Source organism: Sorex araneus, chromosome 4 (assembly GCF_027595985.1).
Source record: "Sorex araneus isolate mSorAra2 chromosome 4, mSorAra2.pri, whole genome shotgun sequence".
In the NCBI taxonomy this organism is placed as follows: Eukaryota; Metazoa; Chordata; class Mammalia; order Eulipotyphla; family Soricidae; genus Sorex; species Sorex araneus.
In genome coordinates, this window is record NC_073305.1 from 39,699,665 (window position 1) to 39,725,214 (window position 25,550).

Consider the following 25,550-nt stretch of genomic DNA (forward strand, 5'->3'; position numbering starts at 1 on the left):
AATTCCAGGTAAATTTAGTCATTGGCATCGTTCTACAAATCCTAAAGTTCCTAGAGCAGTTCCATAATACTGACATCCTGGTAGAAGCACACCAAGTTAGATGGGAAAGTAACACGTAAGTCAGCTAAGTTCAATAAGCAAAAATGATAACAGAAGCTTCAACTAGAAATGAACAGCTTTGTCAATTCTCATACAACTTAATGATATGTAAAATTGTCACCAATTTTATTTTACTGAAGTATTTTTTTGATAGTTCTAAGCCATCTAGTTGTAACAAGGAATCTAAAATAAGTGATTTTGTGCCTACTAAGGGATCAGACTTGGAGAGTGGTTGGGGAAATGGGACAATGATAGAGTGAAGGTCACACCAGTGATGGGATTGCTGTTGAAATATTGAATGCAATAACAACTGTATTAAGAACAACTTTGTAAATCATGGTGCTTAAATAAAGCAAAAGAACAAACAGAAAATACTAAACTCCTTGAATCAAAATTAAATGAATGCACTACTTATATTTCATCTAAAAAATTAAACATAAAATTTATTAAACACTTTATGTATAGTCAGCATTATCTATTTTCTATTATCTATTTTCATGGTCATTTTGCTTTTTCCAAAATCTATACTGCTCATATTATTGTACATTAAAATCTTTGTTTTAAGATCAGTTAAAGAGATTATCATATACTGAATAATAATGTAGTATTAAACAGTTGTCAAACATGTACCATGTCCCCCCACACGGTGTACTGTTTTATCATTTAATCCTCATGATTCTCTTGTGACAGATATTCCTATCCCCACTTTATGGAGGAAAACAAGTTTGAGAATGAAATACAGAGCCAAGTCCTGCTCTTCACATCATAGTCAGTCCACATTCACATCACATTCCAGTGAATTCCATTCCATCATCCAAGGAGCATTTCAAGTTGTTTTATTAAAAACCTGAATGCATGTACATTACTTTTGATCTTTATTTACCATGTGGTATACATTTACATTTTTCCCTTTAATTTCTTAGCTCTGGAAAAGGTAAAGGCACAAAGGAAAAACTGGCTATTGATTCCTATTCAAATGACTATAAAAGGAGAATAAAAATATAGATGTAATACTTTTTATTTTACCAACTGTTCCAAAATTGAGCAGAATTGATATGAAGAAATTTATTTCCAATCTGCAGAGCACTTAACAAGCTATCAGTGAGCTATGAAATTCTGCTTAAAAAATCATTTCTCCTATTGTTAGGGGTACATCTCAGGTGCTAAAAATTTCTTCTCTATAAGTTGTTTTAAAATATTCTAAGTATACCTTTTTAAAGATCGAATTTGGCACAAAGACTGTATTTTATGCATTTATTTACCTGTAGAGGTAAACTATATCTCATGCATTTATCTACTTTTAGAGGAGTATCTCAAGGCAGCACTGAACCATCAATTAATTCCATAAGTGAAGATTTTTATCTGTTTGCTTACACATGCCACACACGCACAACCATAACAAATACAACCAAAATATATGCACTGATAGTTTATCACTAAGATTGCTTCACAGAACAAAATTTTAAAGATTTTTCTACAAATAAGCATTCTATTATGTTAATATAAGGTATGAGTATTATCAACAGTCTCCTGGAAAACAACTGTAAAAACCCCAGAAGAAAATTTAAAAAAAAAACAGACCCTATCAAGCAAGCCCCCTGGATCATGCTCCAATCAAAGAAGTAGATCATCTCTCTCTGTGGGGAGCTGGCTTGGCACACACTGGATACCACTCCACAAAATTTACCTTCAAATCCATGAGGATGGGGGGAATGCTTCAGAATCTAATTAGACCTGGTTGGTAGATTGTGGTGGCTTTTATTTTACATGGAATGAGAGGCCTTGAGAAGATGAGCAACTCTACAGGGGCATTTGATGAAATGGCCCTTCTTGAAAATGCTGCTGAACTGGAATCAAGAAGGGATCACTAAGAAAATGATGGTTGGAGGGATCGTTAGGGATGGAAGATGTGTGCTGAAAGTAGATAAAGGACCAAACACGATGATCTCTCAGTATCTGTATTGCAAACCATAATGCCCAAAAGTAGAGAGACAGTATGGGGGAAATTGTCTGCCATGGAGGCAGGGGGAGGGTGGGAAAGGTAAGGGTATCCAGGGATATTGGTGGTGGGGAATGTGCCCTGGTGGAGGGATGGGTGTTTGATCATTGTGTGATTGTAACTCGAACATGAAATCTTGTAACTATATCTCATGGTGATTCAATAAAATAAAATAAAGAAAAAGAAGGAAAATGTTGCTGACTCAGATAGTAGCCCAAGCCCAGGACGTAACCAGGATTAGGCATGCACTTGGCCCATGATACAGAATCCAGCTCTCGCTTGGCTTCATACACTGCTTACAGTAGTGGTCTAGGGCATACAATGCTTCATTTTAATTACTTCCATCTGATATAATTCACAATCACTTTGTGGAGTGAAATGTGGAGGGGGGTCATTTTAGAGTTTCACATGTTTTCACTGGAAACTCTCAGCAGTCATATAGAGAAAAAAAGTAAAAAGATAATCCCTTTATGTTAATAAACACTGGTAACCCGTTCTACCACCATCATTCCCGGAAAAAAATATTTTGTTTGTAACTAAACCTAATTTTTATGCCATAAGCTTATGAGCAAGGGAGGTTCCTTTCAGTCTCAATTAATTGTTGTATTATGGTTGGGGAAAGTCCATTTCATGTTCCAGTAGTCTTCTAATCTTGACCTCAAATAATGTGCCTTATTCCAAGCTGCAAACCACTTCATCCTGCATATTCTCAGAGTCATATGCATTACAGAAAACAAACGAAGCTCTAAACTGATGTTTTTGAAGAGGGATGGAGATTTTTCAGGATTTTATGCAGTATAGAAATCATTGCCTCTCTTTCATGGTTACGTACAAGGTATATTTTACATAAACATAAGGATAGCAAGACCCCTACCTCCATTATTGTTTCTTGTTTGACAAAAGTGTCCTGAATATCCTATACGTCTCTGTGTAAGCAAAGCACAAAATACTTACTGGGGAAGCAAGACGTCTCTAATGAGAGCCAGAAGACTGTTGTCAGAATCAACATTCGTCTCCTGCTTGTCATCCTCAACCTCCTGGTTCACAAGTAAAGACGTGGTTTCTGAGAGCAACCGCAAGCTGAAGAGTCTCCATTCCACTTGAAAGAAGAAGAAAAAAACATGCCAAGAATATGACTACATGGAGAGAGAATGAAAACAGAATGTGTAACTGATGGAATTCTCGTTGATGTGGTCACACTTACCATTTTGGCTTTGAACCAAAGAGACCAAGGGTGGCAGGATATAATCAACAACCTAAGAGAAAAGATGTGAAAGACTTGGTTCAAATCTTTATAAATACAAGACTGACATCAACCACTCCCAAAACTTTCTCCACTGACAGAATCACATATCAAAGGAGAAAAAAAATCAGCAGCTAAATTTATCTTGCATTTAATAAAACCACCAAGTTCAATTAGGTCAAAATGACATTATGATCTTCAAAACAGTAATTTAGCAAAACCTTTAGTGTTTGTAAAAGGAACTCTAGTATATAATGCAAAATCTGGTTTGCATGGGTTGACATTAAACCATTAGATATATGTAAATATATTTATAGATTGAAGTGAAGGCTGGTAAGCATTTTTCAAGTTTAAGTCAAATAATGGTTAAAATATTGGAGGGAAATGAGATACAGGCTTTTCATGTTTTATCAAAAACATCAAAGAACTATCACAAATCAGTTTTGATTATTTTTATGAGTTGATTCAAAAGATGTAAATACTCAATACAAAATATCTCCTTAGTTCTTTCAGAGAGAACACAATCAAATATGATTTGAAACATATTCCAGAATAAAAAGGTCCCCCAACAAATTATGATGAATAAAAGATAAATAACTTCTAAAGTTAAATATTCAGTCCTACTTATCATTTCACAAATTATTTCAGCAACTGAAAAATAAAATACATGCTGTTTACAACTAAGTCTATTCCTGATCCTAAATTACCTATCTGTTCTGTCTACTTTGTTAGAAGGTAGAAGGACCTTTCAAAGCACAAAGACATCATCTTCTTGTCCAAACCAATGAGATGGTGACCTATATCAGCTAGATTCCTAGACATAGGTAGTGGCCCACCAGTGTTAAATTTGTTCTATTCCTACTTCATGTAATAAGTTCATCACTGTCACTGTCACTGTCATCCCATTGCTCATCAATTTGCTTGAGCAGGCACCAGTAATATCTCCATTGTGAGATGTTGTTACTGTTTTTGGCATATCAAATTCACCATGGGGAGCTTTCCAGGCTCTGCTGTGTGGGCAGGATACTCTTGGTAGCTTGTCAGGCTCTCCAAGAGGAATCTAAACCGGGTTGGCCACGTGCAAGGCAAATGCTCTACCCACTGTGCTATTGCTCCAGCCTGAGAAAGTGTCGAGATATAGCTCAGGGGCAGAGTATTTGACTGCAGATTGAGAGTTTCCTGGCTCGAATCTGGGTGTCCCTTTGATGAGAAGTTCATATGTGAGATTATATTTGCACATTTGGATAAGAAACCAAAGAATCAGAATGTTGTGTTTACCCTCTTCCACTAAATGATATATCAGTCCATGTAAAAAACATCATGCTCCAATAAGGAATTTCGAAAACTCAAAACTCCTAATTACATCAAAAGCAAAATCCATACAAAGGAAAGAAATATATTCCATTATCAATGTCTACCAACATAACCAACACCTACCTATATTAAGAGTCTATGAGTATATATTAAGAGAGGAATAGGGCTAAAAGTGTCCAACTCAAAAAGTTTGAAAAAGCATAACTAAAGTGTAAGATTGTATAAAGAAGATTTATTTTCAAAAACTATAAGTATTCCTATTTAAGCTCAATAATCAAGTAGCAGAAAAATAGTCCATTTACAACAGCAATAACATTTCAAGTTACCTATAACATCATGAGTTTTGCAGAAAAATTAAATATTTATGGGTACAATGGCTATTGAACAATTTCTGGAAAAGCTTGAGCACTATCACAACCATTCTCACAACAGAAAAAAATAAAGCTAAAAACAAGGAAATGTACATTTTTTTAGACAAATCATAAAACTGAAGACACAGAGCAAATCAATGTTTCCTAAACTGAAGAGACGAAAGAATACAAAGGATCACAGCATACTAGGAGCAAAAACAGGCTCAAGAGCAACCAGTTGGTATAGAAACAGCCACCCACTTCCACCCTCCTACCCCCCAAAAAGTTAAGTGACTAATTACAGACGGAACCTGAGAGTAAAAACTCCTTGCCGTTCAACTTTAGGAAATCCCCACACTTCACAGAGTTTTACCTAAAAGAAATACACCATAAACTCAGGATAAATGTCTAAGAAAAATTCCCTCTTGCTTTTGGCAGAGAAAAGGACACATTTCCTTATGTGAAACATCAGAGCATTAACTGCTACTTTACCAAGGTTTGGACTCAAGGAGCACTATCTTACCTGAGTTAAAACACTACAGTTTTACCAAAACCTAATTGATATGGGGAAGAAATATGTCCAACCACAGCCACCTTTAAGCTTTCCTGTTCACCTGCTCAAAGCTGCTGAGAAACACTCGTGGTGATTACAGGCCAGGTGTACAAGATCATTAAAAGAATAAGAACTAATTATAGAATCATAATACTATCATGCCCCCTCCCTCTGCATCACCATACCTTACCGCAGGATCAATAGGAATTCTAGTCAGTAATACAAGATGAACACTGAGAAAGCTGGGAGAGAAAATTTTTATTTAAAGAGGAGTTTTAGGGAACCCCCAAGGCAATATGAGAGACAAAGCAAGTATCTTAGAGAGAGTTTTTATTTCTGAAACCTACAGCTACAGCATACAGTAAATACAGGCTACCTCCAAGTCAAATAATCATAAAACTGCACATCCAAGGTTTATTAATTATAGTTCAGGTTAGATAATACTTGGAGTATTATCTAACTGAAGTATTTACAGCATTGAGGTGGGGAAGTTCTATAGACCTTGAAGATGCTCCTTCAAAGTAAAAAAGGAATCGTAGCGATAGATGGATTAAAGTGCTTTCCATGAACACAGCCAATGAGTGTCAGTCCGAGGCATCGCAGACTGTCCTTTGAGTCTCAGGAAGTGTGATCCCTGAGCACAGAGCCCAGAACGATACTTGAGCACAGAAAAGAATGGCCCACCCTCTCGAAAGAGTAAAGATAAAATAAAAAACATCATGACACAAACAGAAATTGAATACATTTTTGTCAGTGGACCTTTCTTTGCCAGAAATTTTCTAACAAGTATTTTAGAGTAAAGAAAAACTGGTATGTCAGAAACTCAAATGTACATTAATAAATGAAAAATTCTAGACAAGAGTAAATAAAGGTATATCATTGTTGAGGTCAACTTATAACTGCATTTCAACCTGAAATTTCAGTATGACACAAGTAAGTATTCCAAAAAGGATTTCATAAACTGCTCATATTGATTCTCTAACCCATATGCCAAATAGAGGATCAAGGAAAAGAGAAAGTTTTCAGGAAAGCATGGGACACTGGTGGGCCTATTGTGTGTTTGTTTCCAGGCCTATTAATAATGAAAATATAGTGTCATGAGCAAAATTATAGACAAAGATATTGTTGGAATAGAGAATCTAGAAATAGACATGGGAATTCAGTAAGTGGCAAGGAGAAAATTACTAAGCATGGAAAAATAAATAGAGCACTTATTAAGAGTATAACTATTAACTAGCTATCAAAAAATCAAAGATACTAAAGATTATAATATCTTAAAGATACAACAGTATTTATTCAAAGAAAGATATTTCAAATGTATGAGAATACTGGGGTTGTGGATGAGAAACTAATGACATTGGTGAAAGGAAGAATCCACTGGTGGTGGGATTGGTGTTGGACTATTTAATGCCCGTAACAATTGTACTATGAACAGCTTGGTAAATCATGGGGTTATAATACAATTTTTTAAATATGAGAATAGCACTGTAGCACTGTCGTCCCATTGTTCATCAATTTGCTCGAGTGGGCACAGTAACGTCTCCATTGTGAGACTTGTTACTGTTTTTGGCATATCCAATATGCCATGGGTAGCTTGCCAGGCTCTGCCGTGCTGGCAGGATACTCTCGGTTGCTTGCCGGGCTCTCCGAGAGGGATGGAGGAATCGAACCTGGGTTGGCGCATGCAAGGGAAACGCCCTACCCACTGAGCTATTTGTTATTCAAGTAAGAAAGGATTTAAATGACATTTAGAAATTATAAACTAAGAAGAAAATACCAGTAAATTTGACTACACTGAAGTGAGATAAAATGATTTTACTATCTCTACTGTACAAATTTAATAGCTATCTAGGGCTAAAACAGAAATGAACCTATTTATAAATATTCACATACACAATATAAAACAACAGTAGACAATCATGTGTAGAAGAATCAGGATTTTTTTTTTGATTGGGGGCAGGAAGTATATTTCATTTGTGCTTTTGTCTTCAAAATAAATAACCGCTCAAAGTGATATTTAAAGGTTGGTAGATCCACATAATGACTTGGATTTTTTTTAATTTTGAGATATTTAGAATAATTTACTTTGAATTTAATTGGAAACGTCCAGGTGAAAATTAAAACAATCATCTCAATATGTAATAATATGCCAATGAGAAAACAACTCCAAATTGAAAGAGAGGATCTCAAGATGATGGATTGAGCAAAAAATTCTGGTGTCAGTGTCTGTCTTACCCTTACTTGCGCTAAACCTCTGGAGGTCACAGACTCACTTTGTTCATGGAGGGGACTGCTAGCCTAAGAAATCTGCTCCAAAGGGGCTCGGGGGACACAGCAGAGCAGTGGGTGGGCACTGGGGTGTGGTCGCCACATAGCAAAGGGCTCTTGAAAGTAATTATGACCATTACTTAGGTCGGAAGCAGGATGACTTTGTTTCTTAACAAAACTATTTTGATAAGAATATTTCAATAAACAGAGCTTACTCTACAACACCGTGAATAGTTTTTATTTAGTCTTATGCATCTTAACACATTGTTCTGAGAATGAGTGCACAGACCTCACCAGATTGCCAGAGGCTTCCATGACCCAAACCCTCAATCAAATAAATCCAGTGCCCAATTCCAGGTACACTTCCCTGCTGGGCTCACTAGATTTTCAACTCTCTCCAAAGGCAAACCACCAGTATTAGACACAGTTTATCACTGTCACTGTCATCCCATTGCTCATCGATTTGTTCGAGCGGGCACCAGTAACATCTCTCATTGAGAGACTTATTGTTACTGTTTTTGGTATATCCCATACGCACGGGTAGCTTGCCAGGCTCTGCCGCAGGGGCTAGATACTCTCGGTAGCTTGCCGGGCTCTCCGAAAGAGGTGGAGGAATCGAACTCAGGTCAGCTGCGTGAAAGGCGAACGCCCAACCACTATGCTATCGCTCCAGCCCATACACAGTTTGAGCCGATCCAAATTATCTTCGAAAAAGAGCCAATTCCTCCAATGGAAAAAAAAATCTAACAACATTCCCAAGACATAAATTTCTGTAGTTCTTTTCAACATCAACCAATCACCCCCTGAAGGCTGAATTCCTGAGCGTATACTTCACATATAAACTAGCCTCTCCTAGGACTGAGATTAAAACAATTGCATGTGTAAAATTTCACACCTCTAGGATTAAATATTTTCAAGTAAATTACTCTAAAATTCGCAAAATAACACCTGGAGACAACTTAAAATGACTTATGAAATCATTTAGCGCTTCTCTCTCCCTTTGCAATTATGAGTCTTTGTGCGAGTAACATAATTCAATCCCTGGAGTTAACTCCAACTTGCCTTTAAGAGTTAGCACAAGAATGCCCCCTCTAAAAAAGTATTGCCAGATTCTGAGAGACCTAAGTTAGGCTCTGGCATACCCCATGCACACCACCAGTAAGACTTTCTTCAATCTATGGTCTCATCTCTGTTGTTCACATTGGTTCCTATCCTTCTACCACAGACTAAACCTATTCAGAGCTGGGCATCATTTCTGTTCACACATGTATCCTCAGCACTACACTTACTATGAATGTGAGTGATGAATATATAAGTAGACCATATACTTAGAGATTGTTTTGGGGCCACCTTTTATAATTGTAACAGAGAAGATCCAATTCCACTGCCCCTCAATCAACCAAGGGACAAGGTGACTAACCAGAGAAACTTCTTTGTTTAAAAATTATTTTTAGCTTTTGTTATTTGGGCCACACCTGGTTGTGCTCAGAGTCCCAGGAGAGAGAACCTTCTTTCTTGCACACTCACAAGAAGTTTATATAGAAAAGAACTAGAAAGTTTCTTTCAAGAACTTGTACAGACTGGTGGATGTTGGTCAATAAATTTCGCTGTAAACCAATTCTCCCTCCTGCATGTATCTGTTCTGTAAATCTAAAGAAAGGGCCATGATAAAGGGTTCTGCCTACATGCTGTCTTCCTTATATAACTTTCAGGGAAGAACAAGATAAAGGAAATGAAACATCTTTTTGTTTCTTTCTCTTTCCTTCCTTCCGTCCCTCCTTCCTTCCTTCCTTCCTTCCTTCCTTCCTTCCTTCCTTCCTTCTTCCTCATTCCTTCCTTCCTTCCTTTCTTTCTTTTCTTTCGTTCTTCCTTTCTCTCTTGTGTATATGGTGCCAATGAACAAATATGTATGCAAAGCATGCACTTTACTGCTAAACCACAACCACAGCCCAAACAAAATATTCATTACAAGCTCATATAAATTCTCATTTACTAGAATCCAAGTGACAGTGGTAATTTCCTAATGATTGAGCAAATTCTCAACAGTTAGCTTATTCTCATTTGGGCACCTCACTGTTATTTGGAATACTATTTTTTGTTTAAAATTCGTTTGTTTTGAGTACATCTGACAATGCTAAGGGCTTACTTCTGGCTCTGCATTCAGGGATGACTCCTAGCAGTGCCTGGGGGATCCCAATGGGGAAACAGGGGGGCAATCCAGGGTCAGCTACATGCAAGGCAAGTGTCCTGCCTACTGTTCATTAGATTGCTCACTGTCCATATCTACAAGGCCATCAAACATAGTCCTTCCTTAAGTTACTCCTCTATGCCCATTTACAAAGGAACTGGAAGCCCATCCATGGCCTGATTACATGGAAACCAGGAAGATCTTTAAGAATTCTAGCTTTTCTGTTTTCCACCAGACTATGATGCCAGGGAAGAAGGATCGACTTACAAGCAAAAGGTTTTCTGCCACGTAATCCAAGACTCACGGTGCTCTCAGAAATGGGGTGTAAGCACAGTTTTATCTAAAATTTTGGTTAAAATGCCTTACAATCTGAGAAATTCTACAGCCTACATTGTAACAAAACAAAAAAAATGAGTGATTAATCATATTCAAAGTGCCTTCTGCTTTAACAATATTTGGAAAATGTGGTCTGATTCATGATGACCCACCATCTGCACTCCAAAATGTCACTTTAAGACAGTGTTTGTTCATGACAACAGAGCCCCAAATGGTGAAAGCATGGCATGTCAATACAGAAAGGAAAGACTCCAAGTCCTAAAATCTCCCTTGAGTAACTTCCAAGTCAAATTGAGAGAACTACCACCAAAAAATCAAGTAAGTGGTATATGTCAGACAAGCTGTTCAAAACTTTCACGATGGCATGGCTTTGCCCTTTGGCATTAGATCTCTGAAAGAAGAGGCTGAATCATCTAAGACAATAGAAAGTAATTTTTTGCTCTGTCAACTTAGATGATTTGCCCATCACTTATCCTTCTAGAATCTTATGTAGAATTTGTAAACAATATATACATCATTAACGTCAATACCATTGTGACATAATCAAGCTCCCCTGCACTAATAACTGCTTTCTATCTTAAAATTCCATCTTTTATTAATTCATTTAGTTGCGATTTATTTGTGTGGAGCACTTCAAAGAATTTTAATATTTAGTGTTTATTATTTTTCTTAAATATAACCTCTCCTAAAGAGGATGAAATGGCACTTCCCCAGAAAAATAATTAATTCCTTTGTTTTTTTTGGTTTGGGAGCAACACCCAGCAACGTTTAGGGCTTACTCATGGCTCTGCACTCAGGGATCATCTCCTGGAAGTGCTCAGGGATGCTGGGGATTGAACCTAGCTGGCCACATGCAAGGCAAGCACCCTACCCACTTTACTACTATTCCAGCCCCTAATGAATTTTTTTTGAAAAGCAGATTCCAAAATCTAATTTTGATGTCTCTGCTCTAATACTAGAACCGATGTTCCTAAAGAATAAAAATGTGTGTGTGTCATACGTATGTGTGTGCATGCAGATGAATGTTGTCACTGTCACTGTCATCCTTTTGCTCATAAATTTACTCAAACGGGCACCAGTAACATCTCTATTCCTCCCAGCCCTGAGATTTTTAGCAGTCTCTCCTTACTCATCTTTCCCAACGATTGGAGGCTCTTTCAGGGTCAGAGGAATGAGACCTACCGTTACTGTTTTTGGCATATCGAATACTGGCATATCAAATACGCCATGGGTAGCTTTCCAGGCTCTGCCGTGTGGGTGGGATACTCTCAATAGCTTGCTGGGCTCTCCAAGATATATATATATATATAAAACATATGTATATATAATATATACATATTATATACATATATACATATTACATATGTATATATTATATATACATATTACTCTCTATGATGAACTGGAGCGATAGCACAGTGGGTAGAGCATTTGCTTTGCATGTGGCCAACCCAGGTTTGATTCCTCCGTCCCTCTCGGAGAGCCCAGCAACCTACCGAGAGTATCCTGCCCACACGGCAGAGCCTGGCAAGCTACCCGTGGTATATTCGATATGCCAAAAAAAGTAACAACAAGTCTCACAATGGAGACGTTACTGGTGCCCACTCAAGCAAATCGATGAAGAATGGGACGACAGTGCTACAGTGCTACAGTGCTACTCTCTATGATATATTGCCTACTGTCTGAACTCTGTCAAATATGATGTGGTAATTATGGAAAATAAACAGTGTCTTATATCGCCGCAGAGTCCGGAAAGCAGCCTGGAGCGTGACAGCGGTTGGGTAGTGGAGGTTGGCTCTTGGGGCTGGGTCCCTTGGGGCAGGAAGGGTTCTCACCCACCCCCCTCTGGGGTGCTTTGAGTGAAAACAGCCTGGCGCAGAGTCCTTGGCACAGATGAATATTAGTTACTGTTAATGATCCTCAATGACAAGTCCCAGAAGAAATGTTTGTGACATAAGAATTCTAAAGAAAACTCTGAAACACAAGCTAGATAAATACAAAACTAGTATACAAATATTATTTGCATTACTAAACTTCATTTTATTTGTTCTCCAACTAAGCCATTAATGATCAAGATGATGCTTTGTTCATAATTTAACAAACTTATTTTCTATTTTAAAGTAATGCTGAACATGATACTAGGAGTTCAGCAAATTTAAACTATAACCAATTACATTCAAATTTCACTCTTTCACATATTAAAAGGAAACAATATAACAATCTGTAGAAAAATATATTTCCAGAATACTTTACAATCCTTTACAATGAAAATATGTTTAATATAGTGTTGTGTCTGTGGGAATATTTTTAATTTAAGGAGGTAAAGGCAAATCCAGATTCCACCCAGATTCCCCATTTTCTAGTGGCGAGGCAGTCACACCCAGAAACTGACTCCAGCATCGTGTAATCCCATCAACGGCTAACATCCAGAGATTATAAAACCAAGCTCCCAGCTGCATTTCGGCTGCTTGACATCTGATAGCCTAGTTCTCCCTCTTAGAGAACTTGGCAAGCTACCGAGAGCTTACTGCCCTCACGGGAGAGCCTGGAAAGCTCCCCATGCCATATTCATATCCCAAATACAGTAATAGATATATACATACCTCTCGGAGAGCCCAGCAAGCTACCGAGTATCCTGCCCGCCTGGGCAGAGCATGGCAAGCTCTCTGTGGTATATTCGATATGCCAAAAACAGTAATGATAGGTCTCATTCCCCTAACCCTGAAAGAGCCTCCTATCACTGGGAAAGATGAGTAAGGAGAGGCTGCTAAAATCTCAGGGCTGGGAGGAATAGAGACGTTACTGGTGCCCGCTCGAGTAAATCAACAAACAACAGGATGACAGTGATACAATGAAAGGCAAATCATTTGAAAGCTAAAGTTTACATAGCACTCGTGTAAATTTTTTTTTGTGGGGGGAGAATGCGGGGAGCACACCAGACTGTGCTCAGAAATCTCTCCTGGCAGGGATCAGGGAACCAAATGTGGTCACGAAACAAAACTGGGTCAGCTACATGCAAGGCAAGTACCCTACTATGTCTCTGGCCCCTCAGGTTAAGTTCTTATTCTACATTTTAGAATTAAATTACTGGCTGTCTGATTCCTGGAATTATCTGACCCAATTAATTATTTTATATGAACAGGCTCCTGTTTTGCCTCTGTCATTCTATTTTCACTACCATGTAATGGTATTTTAGCAGGACAGATAGGTGCGCCTCTAGTTTCTCCCTGCCAGTTGCCGGGCTTTTAAGGGCATATCCTGGGACTGAACTAAAACCCTGTGATTTCCACTTGCGCTTAGAGTGCGTGGGGGCATGAAGGAAAGTAACTATATGGGTGCCTTAGTGCCCACGTGATACTGGGTGCCCGTGCAGCCACTGGGGGTGGGCTGAGTTCTCCCCAGCACACGGCAGAAGGGGCAGGTTCCTGGGTTTCATCAGCACAACTGGATTGGGGGGTGGGGAGTGGGTTTTAATTGGCGGTGGCTGGAGTGAATCCCCATGGCTGTGCGGCAGATAGATGAGGGTACAGAGGGGTTCCCCCGGTGTCTGTGAACTCCCTAGGGCTGGGGCCGAGTTCTCCCCAGTGTGGGGCAGGAGGGCTGAAAGCTAGAGTTTTATAATGAAAATAGGGATGCCCACATGCAATAAAATAAAGCAAGGAAGCCCCATAAGGGGATGGATTGCATTTGAAGATATTAGTATGTATTAATTATTTCAAAATATGTATATGTATACATGTATGTATATGGAACTACACAGAAGTATCATGTGTGAATATACATGTAAATATTTCTGAACTCTGAGTTAAAATCTTTCATGAGAAAGGAGCAAACGTAACACCCAGGCTGTGATCTCTAGTGTCATTTCTCATGGGGTATGTCACAAGGACATGGATGTCAACTTGAAGGGGTTTCACTGTCACTGTCACTGTCATCTCATTGTTCATGGATATGCTCGAGCGGGCACCAGTAACGTCTCCATTGTGAGACTGGTTGTTACTGTTTTTGGCACATAGAATACACCACGGATAGCTTGCCAGGCTCTGCCTTGCAGGCCAGATACTCTTAGTAGCTTGCTGAGCTCTCTGAGAGGGGCGGAGGAATCGAACCGGCTGCATGCAAAGCAAACGCCCCGCCCAGTGTGCTGTCACTCCAGCCCATTAAAAGGGTTTATACTGGCTAAATCTGCTATAGTTTGAGCATCAAAATCATTCTAGAAACAAAGTCAATGATACAAACAAGAAATTAGGCTGTCCACTAATTTGTTGGATGTGCATTTGGGTAGTTTTCACTTTGGAGCTTTGAGCATGCTTATTTATATAATTTGGTGGATATACATCATATTTCTATAAAACTTTACAAATATTGAGACAAAAGGTTTAAGTCTGGACATATAAATATATTCATCTTCAGTTGACAATGCCCAATAAATTTCCAAAATTCTTGTACTAACTTACATTGCCCTGATAGCAGTTTCTCAGGGTCCCATTTGCTTTACATTCTCAGGAACTCTTTTAATTAATTCTAAAAATTGTTTCAATTAAAATTAAATTACTCAATATTTATTGATCCCCAGCCTTTAAAAGTTTTAAAATGAGAGCCAAAGGCATTACAGCTTAGCTTAAGTTTTTAGAATAATAAAAAAATAAATTTTAGGCAAATTACATACATTATTGCTAGAATTTTCTAAGAGAGAAGTAACCATTTTCCCCCCTTTTGTTGTCAGAAACCACCATGAGGGGACCAATTCTCCATAAAATTAAATCACAATTTTATTTCTAATGGTTCTATTGTCCACACTGATGGTTCCCAACTCAGAGGTACTAAATGGTCTAAAATCTGAGAATATTTCAAATTAAGCACTTATGCACAGTCAGAATTAAATGCATCTTGGCTCTTCCATATCACTAAGTATTGATCAGTGTCCTTGAACATAGTTTGTGTTAACATTTCAAACAATGTTACATTCCTTAGGGTGTTGATAGCCAGTTTCATGTATTCCTGTTATGGTTGAAAAGTGGTAATTAGGAGCTCTCCCAAGTGTGGTAGAATTAAAACATATTTTTATGGAGCCCATGAGTAGCAATGATATTTTTCTACCATAATATTGGCTGTAATTTCAGCGACTGACCTGGCTATATTTCATGATTAGAATACAAAGTATTTAACTCTATAGATACTTGTTAATATTCCATCTTAACAAATTATCAATGAGGTTGTTTGTATGGAAAGAATCAATAAGCAATATTCAAGTAAGTAATATCTCAATGGAAGACTCAGAAATTACTACAGAGAAAATTATTGCAACAAACAGGGTTTCAGATCAGTAGTTAAGGATTTTGTATTCACTCTTTCATTGACGACAATGAAGGAGCCAAATAATATTTAAAACACTGATCCTAGAAAATATTTAATATCTGAAAAACTCACGACAGAACTCCTAGACCAAGTGCTGTCGTTGTTTTTGTTTAGGAACCATACTTGGTGGTGCTCAGGGATCACATTAAGGGGTGTATGGGGGACCATATGGGGTGCTGGGGATCAAGCCCGTATTGGCCACATGCGAGGCCAAGTGCCCTGCTCGCTGTATTATCTCTCCAGCCCCCAATTTCTGAATAAGAATCTAACCTAGAGAGTTGAGCAGAAAACGTGTGCCTGGACAAGTGTGTCTGAGGCCTTTACCAGTACAACAAACAGAGGTGAGGGGGGACAGGACGCCACCCACACTCAGCGGGCAGAGAGCAGTAAAGCTGCCAACCATCAAGTCATACACAGAACAGCCATCCTGCCATTCCACAGTGACCAGAGTGCTGAGGGTGGGAAACTGTTCTAGGAATTTGTATCATTGTTTGGAAACAATAAACAAAATAAGAAATACGGAGGAGCCAGATGGTGGGCCAGAGAGAAAAGAGAATAATGGAAAATCCCAAGTTAGTTTGAAAATCAACTCCTTGGGTGGAAATTAGTTGAAAGGAAGGAAGGGATTTCCTCTGTTCATCCCTGGAGGATAGAATGAGGCAACTTTTTAAAATATTTCCCAAGAGAAATATACATGGGCTAAGTATATCTAAACTATATTATACACAAAATTTCCAAGTAAAGAGGAAAGTAACTTTTTCAAAATCTGCCAGGACTGACCGTGGAGCAATGGTCTTTCAACAAAATAGGATACTGTATTATTGCTTCAAAAGCCGACAACGTGATCTTGATAAATTCTTCAGATGCTGTAGGTCCTAGGAATACAGGTTATTATTATTGCTATGAGCTTGCACATTAAAGACCGTATTGTCCAAGTCCCTCAAATATGTAAAATGTCCCATGGATTACTCACCCATAGCTCCTTCTATGTTGGTTTCCCCGCAGTCTATTGACCAAATATGATTCTGTTAAAAAATTAAAATTTCAATAAATGGAGAGTTCAAAATAACTATGAAATAAAACATAGATAATGCTCGCCCAAAATTACAATCATTGTCCTTCATGAAATAACTCAGAGAAGGCATTAAATACCTATGCATTATGAATACTATAAGCACATTTTAAAGATACGATCACATAGTACTTAGATATCAGAAACCATAGTTTTAAGCATATAAATCACTATCATTGACAATTCATGTGGGAATGTATTCAATAGTAATAAAAGCCAAGAAAGTCAACCTGAAAAAGTGAGGATAATGCCACTGATACATAACCATTTCCAGTAACATTGCTATCCCCATCACACAAGTTAGTGATGGTGACACCTACTCAAGAGACCGTCATTAAGCTTCCCTGAATGCCATCACACCAGCAAGTAGCAGTGTAAGTCCTGTTTCACCTCTAAGTCTCTTGGAGGTACCATTTTTCCCAAGTCCAGCCCAATAGGCTCCCATATTCTTTTGTTGCCTGTGCCTCCCTTTGCAGGAAGATGCCAGTGCTGACGGACAGGCAGACCTCAGCAGCTAAGGTATGAGCTCCTTGGCTGAATTTCCTGGTCCCTGAATGCCACAGAACAGAAGAGGCTTCTCGGACATTTGTGAGTGAAACACCCACTGCTATTACAAACAATTACAAGGCAGAGCATCCATGTTAGTGAGGTGTACAGACAATGGAGCACTTGCCCCTAGCACACAGAACAGTACAGATACACTCTATACAGGATAACACATAGCAAATAAAACATAAACTAACCCTTTGAAAATTAAGCAAGTAATATCCTAGCATAGAAAATGTATCTTCTCGGACCCACTGGTTATACTTAAAAGATCTTAAGAGAATTTTTTAAATAGGGACTGGGATAGTTCTACAATGATCAAATAACAACTTTAATGCTATTATAAACTCTTATACCTTAAAACATAATTTTAAAAGAGTTTTTTAAGGATAATATGGAGAGGTCTCCATATTTTTACTTAAAATAAAAAAGCAAAACCTTTCTTTATAAAAGACTCAATTTGAGCAAGAATTAGTTGATTAATAAAAAGAAATAAAAGGAAACACAGAATCTCAAAAGTAGAATTTTTTAAATAAATGTAACAAAAACAAATGAATATAAATATAGATTTTATTTCACAAAGAAAACCGTTAAGTCAACCATTCAAGTTAAGAAGTAAAACATTGCGAATTCTGAGACTGGAGCAATAGTAGATTAGTATGGCATGTGCCTTGCACACAGCTGACCCAGGTTCATTTGCAGCATCCTATATGGTCCCCCAGAGCCCACCAGGAATGATACTTGAGCACTGACTCAGGGGTAAGCCCTGAGCCCAGCACAATGTGGCCCAAAAACGAAACAAAACAAAACAAAAAGCTAATTCTTTGCATGCATTTCCACATCCCACCTGGTATCATCCCTCCTTAGATAACCATGATGATGAATGCATCATTTGTGACTGATAGTTTTACCATATCTCCTAGAAGTGTATACTGCTGAGAATGATCTCATTCTCTCATTCAAGATATAAAGAAACCCATCACTGTCATCCCGTTGTTCATCGATTTGCTCGAGCGGGCGCCAGTAACATCTCCATTCGTCCTGACCCTGAGATTTTAGCAGACTCTCTTTACTCACCCCTCCCAATGGTACCACATTGGAGGCTCTTTCAGCATCAGGGGGATGAGACCCATCGTTGTTACTGTCTTTGGCATATCGAATACACTATGGAGAGCTAGCCAGGCGCTGCTATGCAGGCAGGATACTCTCAGTAGCTTGCCGAGTTCTCCGAGAAGTAGAACTCGAGAATAAGAGGTCATGCGGCCACATTTGCTTTGTTTTATACTCTCTGGATCTTGGCCGTTGATGAGATTACATGGGCTGGGGGTATCTTGTGGGTGTGACTGCCTAGCTACTGGAAAAAGGGAGATCTGGGTGGAGGAGGCCCTGTTCCGATCCAAGCAACAATTATCCGATAATTGGATGATTTTCATTATTACTATTACTATTTGATTTTAGAGCTACAATCAGCAGTGCTCAGGGCTTACTCCAGGCACTGTGTTCCAAATCACCCCTGGCAGGGACTGGGAGACCACTGGGGTGCTGGGGACCCACCATGGAATGTATTGTATCTGCTTTACTACCCAGTCCCAGCCAAAGCTATGCTACAAACATACCACATATGATTTTAGTGAGTATAACATTCTATTTATTTTCATTTCCTATTTATACATGGGAAACTGATAATAGAGCTATTGTAGGTTTTCTTGTACTATTTTAAAAAATCAATCTAGAGAAATTTATGTCTTCAGAGATGTGTCTGTTTATTTCCTATCTCCATTTTTTGACAGAAATCTTTGGGCTTTTTGTTTATGTTAAGCTTCGTGAGTACTTTATATATCTTAAATATCAATGCTGGATGTCTGCAAATATTTTCTCCCATTCATTTGGGTATCTTAGTTTTAGCCTGTTTCTTTTGCCATGCAGAAACTCTTTAACTTGAAGCACTCACATTTATTTGTTTTTTGATTCTGTTGTGTTTGTCATTGAAGACATGTCATGAAAACACCTTGGAGATCTAAAATTTGGAATATTATTCCTATAGTTCTTCATGTATTTTGTGGATTCTAGACTGATGCTGAAATAACAAATACCCAAAGACAATGGGAAAAAAGAACATGAGAACTGGTATTTAGGGGGAGACATGCCTCTTGATGGGGTTGGGAGACAGGACAGGGAGGGGGTGGACAACATCTATGGTGAAAGGAAGCATCAAACTGAGGAGGGGACGCTGAAAGGTGTAAAATGTTATGCATGAAACCCTGTCAGTAACAGTATTGTAAACCACAGTGCAAGATATATATGTATACATAAAAATATTTATATACATATATTTATATGCATATATGTTTATAAAGTAGACTCTCATAGAAGCAGATGACTGGGAGGAAGACAAATGGAGTGAGGGGAGGGGCATTGGTGGAAGGAAGTCAAGGGACATTGGTCAAGGGACTGGTTTTGTAAAATTATATGCCTGGAACCTAAATAAGTTTGCAATTTCACGGTGACTAAAATAAAAGCAAATCCATTCTTTTAGAAAGTATGTGTTTTTGGCTTGGATATTTTTGGACTTCACTGAAATGATAACATACTGAATATAGTTTATAGAAATTGGATAGGACATCACTTAAATGTCGGGAGGGGAAAAAGTTTTCAAGATTAAAGGAAAATATAATACAATGTTAAGTGGAGAAAAACACAAAACATACATATGTGATATATATAGTCTCAACCAGATGTATTGATGTCATATGCACATATGGCATATGTATGCCTATATGTTCACATATGAATATATACATAAGCTCATAGTCTCTAAACACAAATGCTCATATATTAATAGAAAACACTACAAACAACAATGTGCTATCAACAGCTATCTCTCAGTGTGGTGAAGTTATGAGTGATTTTACTTTCTCCAAATCTCATAATAATATTTCACAATTTTAAGGATATATTGTATACTTTTAATATACAAACATAAGATGCCTTTAAAATAAGAGAAAATCTTAAAATACATATGCTCCATTGAAAATTGAAAACAGAGCATTGAATATTTTTCAGTCTATAAACAAGTCAAAAGTACTAAAAAAAAGTAGGAGATAAATATAAATAAAAAGCAGGTAATATAAAATTTTTATAATAGTATAGCTGAAGTGCTTTTGAAAATTTCCAAAATGGATGCATAACTTTTGCTGAATAAATATGATTTGCTGTTGCATAAAAAATTGAAAAGAGGTGACTGGCCAAAATAGGTCTACTTAAAAGCTTATAAATGTGCTAAGAAAAAGACACAGTGCTATGGTCCTTCCTATACAATTAAAGAATATATAATAAGGACACAAAGATGGGAACAAAGTTTTTAAGACAAAAATGGCAGAAATCACTGCAGAAGTTCCATCTGGAAAGGTGGAATACATTTTCATTGTTCATTTGCTGCCTTACTATATTATAGGACTTCTCTAACCACGGACATGCATTTTGTTTTATTTTTTTATTTTTTTAATGTCAATTGGGTTATTCAGCTGGTGTAACTGAAAGCTTTAAAAAAATTCTTTTCTTGGGGGCTGGAGCAATAGCACAGCAGGTAGGGTGTTTGCCTTGCATGCAGCCGATTATTCCAGCCAGGAATAATTCCTGAGTGCAGAGCCAGGAGTAACTCCTGTGCATTGCTGGGTATGACCCAAGCAAAAAAAAAGCCCAAAAAGCAAAAAAAAAAAAAAAAAAAAAAACAAAAAACCTTTTTTTCTTCCTTATACTTCTCCCATTTAATTAATTAAAAAATGTCCTTGGACTGAGGAGTGGGGAGAAGGTAAAAACAAATAAATAAAGTCCCCACTGAATGTTTCATTGATTCCTAACTTTAACGTCTTTTGATATATTTCTCAGTGTAAGAGGAATTACTCAGGCGAGAGTGAGAGTAGTAAAAGTTACTGGATATTCAAAGAGAGTAGGGAACTGTATGAGTAACCGTCCAGGTAAGAAGATATTAATTAGGAAGATGAACTCGATGTACCAGAGAAAGTTCACTTGAATTTAAAGTTAGTGGTTTACACTGTGTTTTCCTCTAGCTATGGCTAGCCACTGAAAGCTGGCATAGGGGAAGTGGAAAATTCAGTAGAACCAAGACAAAGGTTAGCTATAGCAATAGCCTTCAGTGAAGTGGAGCTGGTCTGCAGATAGAGGGGATGGCTGAGAACCACTGTCCACTGCCTTACTTATGATTGCCGGTCTGTGGAGGGGTGATGGAGCACAGGTGTGAAAGGTTTCACAGGTGTGAAACATCCATTGTCTGGAGGACGATGGATGAAAAGTCGTGTTGGGTGTTGTTGGTGCGTGCACAGCAGCACAAGGCTGCACAACGAAGGCCTTTAAGCAAAGTAAAGAGCTCTGACAAAAACTATGAACAAAACCGTCAAAGCCCTGAGGGTGAGAGGAAAGTGGTAACACAAATTGAAGTCCCAGGGCATCAGAGTGCTGTTAGAGACTTGAGCAGAGGAAGTAGGCAGAGAACCAGGAGTGGTGAGAAAGAGCAAGAGCAAAACTCCGGTCACGGGCGTGGGCAGTCCAAGGAGGACAGACAGGCTCCAGGAGACAGGGAGAAAGAGGAGGCTCAGGAGCTGAGAGGCTGAAGTGCTAGAAGAATTCCCCACGAGAATATCAAAAAGAATATCAAAATGGCCAAGTGACAGCAGCAACGTGGAAAGACAGACTGCAAACCCAAACTATTCATAAGTAATAAAAGGCAGAAATCTACAGGCACCACAACACAGGGGACAGATACACAGGCTGTCTTCAGAAGGTGCGAGCTTTTATGCCTGGCATTTGGGCAGGAAACATCCCTTAGCCTAGAATGAGAGTCCTCAGAAGTGTGGGGCAGAAAGCATAACTCTCGGGTGAGAGACGCATGTGTCCGCATCTCAGGGGATGGCTGGGGCCACCCAGCACCCAAGAAGGTGAAGATGAACACCCACAGCAGACCGGATGTATGGATTCATGGTTGGTAGAAATGTTCTCTTAGAAGGACATTTGTGTGGCCATAAGCATACAGCATAATTTTTTTAATATAAGAATATACTGTCTGTTTTAACTACCCCAACTAAAATAAAAAATTCAACAAGACACACATACTTACTTTAAAATATACAAAGGGCAGAAAGTATCTTTTTTTCCTCCACTATTATCTCAATGCCAAGAATAAGTACAAATTCAATACTAATGGAAATTGTAATTAAATTCTTGGATAAAAAAAATCAATCAGAATAACTTTAGCACATTGTTTTGTCTTTTATTTTCAAAATATGAACAGCAAGGCCTTTTCGGTGGAAAACTTTAATCACACAATCACTGCACTTTCGTAAACAAATGGGGCCAGAACTTTAGAACATAATATGACAAAGTCTTTGTCTTCAGCTCAATAATCAGAAGCATACTCAAAAGGATAAGAAATACAGGCTAAAAAGGTTAATACGCATGATGAGTTCCTGAACATACTTCCTTAATGTCACAGCTTCCTGTCTCCCAGAGAACAAAGATGCTTACCCTAGAATTTCCCCAGAGTACCTTCCCAGATTGCTGATGTCTAAAATTGCCCAGATAGTACTGCTATGGTAAAGAGTTAGGTGTGGTGACCTGCTGTTTCTACCAGTGAAAAGTGAGAACAGCAACTACCAGCAACTCTCCCTTGTCATTCTTCCACTGCTTGGAGCCTCTGAAAATGCCACAGTGCTTTGCAGTGTTAAATGATTTCCCAAACTTTCAAACACAAAGACCAAAATTTCATTTCTCCTTCAGGGAATAAAATAATCTATCTACAAAACGTTAGTTCCTCTACTCATGCCCCTATAGAAGTATTTTGAATTTTTCTAACAAAAAGAGATGGAAATGTCTATAGGGAAAGCTGGCTAACCAAGTGCTGGCACCAGTAGCACTGTAGCACTGTCGTCCCATTGTTCATTGATTTGCTTGAGCGGGCACCAGTAACATCTCCCTTGTGAGACTTATTACTGTTTTTGGCATATCGAATATGCCACAGGTAGCTTGCCAGGCTCTGCCATGCGAGCGGGATACTCTCGGTAGCTTGCCAGGCTCTCCAAGAGGGACAGAGGAATCAAACCTGGGTCAGCCGCATGCAAGGCAAATGTCCTACCCACTGTGGTATCGCTTGCACCAGTATAAAAAGTAAGTCCAGGGACCAGAGGATAGTACATCAGGTAGGGTGTTTGCCTTACATGAGGCTGACCAGGGTTCAATCTCAGGCATCCCATATGGTCCCCCAACCACAATAACTCTCTAGTGCAGAGCCAGGAGTAACTGCTGATCCTCACTGCTGAGTATGATCCAAAAGCCAAAAAGAAAAAAAAAAGTATGCCAGTGGCCAGAGAGAGAATGCAGTGGGGAAGGTGTTTGCCTTCCATGCAGCTGACTGGAGTTTTATTCCCAGCACACTGTATGGTCCCCCAAGTCCCACTAGGAGTGATCCCTGAGTGCAGAGCAAGAGCAATTCCTCATCTGCACTCAGAGGCATCAGCACCTCCCTTAAAAAAAAATTGTTTTAAAGAAGTAAAGTCAAAAAGAAGCAGTGGTTACAAGAACGCCCCCTCTAGTTCGTACCCCTCCCAGACCATTCCCAGAAGAAGGGCACATCCTAACCTTGACCCTTCTCTCCATCCCCAAACCCCAATGCAGGCTGTATATCTTGGCTTATTGCTACTAGAGATTGATACTAAAAGGAACTAAACTTGAGTAGCTGAATAATAAAATGAAAGCATATATTAATATATATATATTTTTTATAAAAAGGACCTGCCATAAAACAGTAGTTGCTGTATTAGTTACAACTTGGAAAAAAAGTTATCTTCAAACAAGCAGACCAAGTAAAATCTTCCAAACATTATTGCTGACTTGTCCATATGAACAGACTGGTCACTCCACCAATCAGGCAGGAGGTACTGTGTGATCGGGGATCACAGGGGGGACTGGACCACAGAACATTTATATCTATAACTGCCCCTGCCCCATAAAAACATTTCAAATAAGTTTAGGAAACCTTAGCTTATGCAGCATTTTTTTTTCTTTCAGTCTTCTTTTAATATGATAATCTAAACTCGGCAGAGAGTCTCTTGCCTGCATACCTGGCTGTCTTCACCAGGGCCCCACGGAGGGGTTGGGCTCCAGTTTCCCTCCCTGCCCTGAGCAGAGCTCCCGGTGGCCGAAGACCTCCGGAGCCCAGCCACAGCAATGCTCAAGGCCCCTCTCCACAGTTCAGATGAGCCTCACACATGAAAGTACTGGCAGAGGAACCCAAGTGTGTGGGAACCGGGGCTGAGACCTCCAAGCCTGCTTGGATAGGGACTGGGCCTCTTCTGCTCAGATTCCCCATTTTTCAGTAGCTAGGCAGTCACACCCAGAAACTGTCCCTGGCGCCGTTAATCCCACCAATGGCCAACATCCAGAGATTTAAAAACAAGCTCCCGGAGACATCTTATAGCCTACTTTTCCCTCTGGGAGAAACTGGCAAGCTACCTAGAGTTTCCTGCCCACATGGGAGAGCCTCACAAACTCCCCATGGTGTATTCATATGCCAAAACCAGTATCAAGCTGGGTCTCACAACAAGCTCCCCTGAACCTGAAAGAGCCTCCAAGGTGGTATCATTGGTAAGGACAAGTAGAGAGAGGCTCCTAAAATCTCAGGGCCAAGATGAATGGAGACATTACTGAGACCACTCTAGAAATTCGACGATCAACAGGATGATGATGATGATGATGATGATGATGATGATGATGATGATGATGATGATGATGATGATGATGATGATGAATCTAAACTCTGATTCTGGGGAGGAAATGTAGGATGTCAGAATAATTGACTGCACCTCACTTGTGGTTCTGAGGGACTCTGTAATTTTACACATGTGCTGCCTTCTGGATAGATTATGAATTAACTCATAGAAGCTGGAGTGATAAGACAGAGGGTAGGGCATTTGCCTTGCACAAGGCTGACCTGGATTCGATCCCGGCATTCAGTATGGTCCCCCAAGCACCATCAGGAATAATTCCTGAGTACAGAGCCAGGAGTAACTCCTGAGCATTGCCGGGTATGACCCAAAAAATTAAGAAAAAGAAAGTCACGACCACCAATCTCATCAGTTCACAACAGCATCACAAAAACTATGATAACTAAACCAGGTCCTTCCTCTAAGTCAGTATGTCAATATATTCCCTC

The 25,550-nt window shown here is 38.9% G+C and overlaps 1 protein-coding gene across 1 annotated transcript in view; it reads right to left on the reverse strand.

The window, feature by feature from the left end:
- The window catches only part of ULK4 (unc-51 like kinase 4), a 575,532-nt gene that overhangs the window by 372,464 nt on the left and 177,518 nt on the right, over positions 1–25,550 (reverse strand). The window contains exons 26-29 of the mRNA XM_004614546.2: positions 16,682–16,733; positions 16,489–16,583; positions 3,303–3,354; positions 3,053–3,197 (exon numbers count right to left, since the gene is read on the reverse strand). Of these exons, the coding sequence (XP_004614603.2) occupies positions 3,053–3,197; positions 3,303–3,354; positions 16,489–16,583; positions 16,682–16,733 (344 nt within the window). The remainder of the gene's footprint in view (positions 1–3,052; positions 3,198–3,302; positions 3,355–16,488; positions 16,584–16,681; positions 16,734–25,550) is intronic.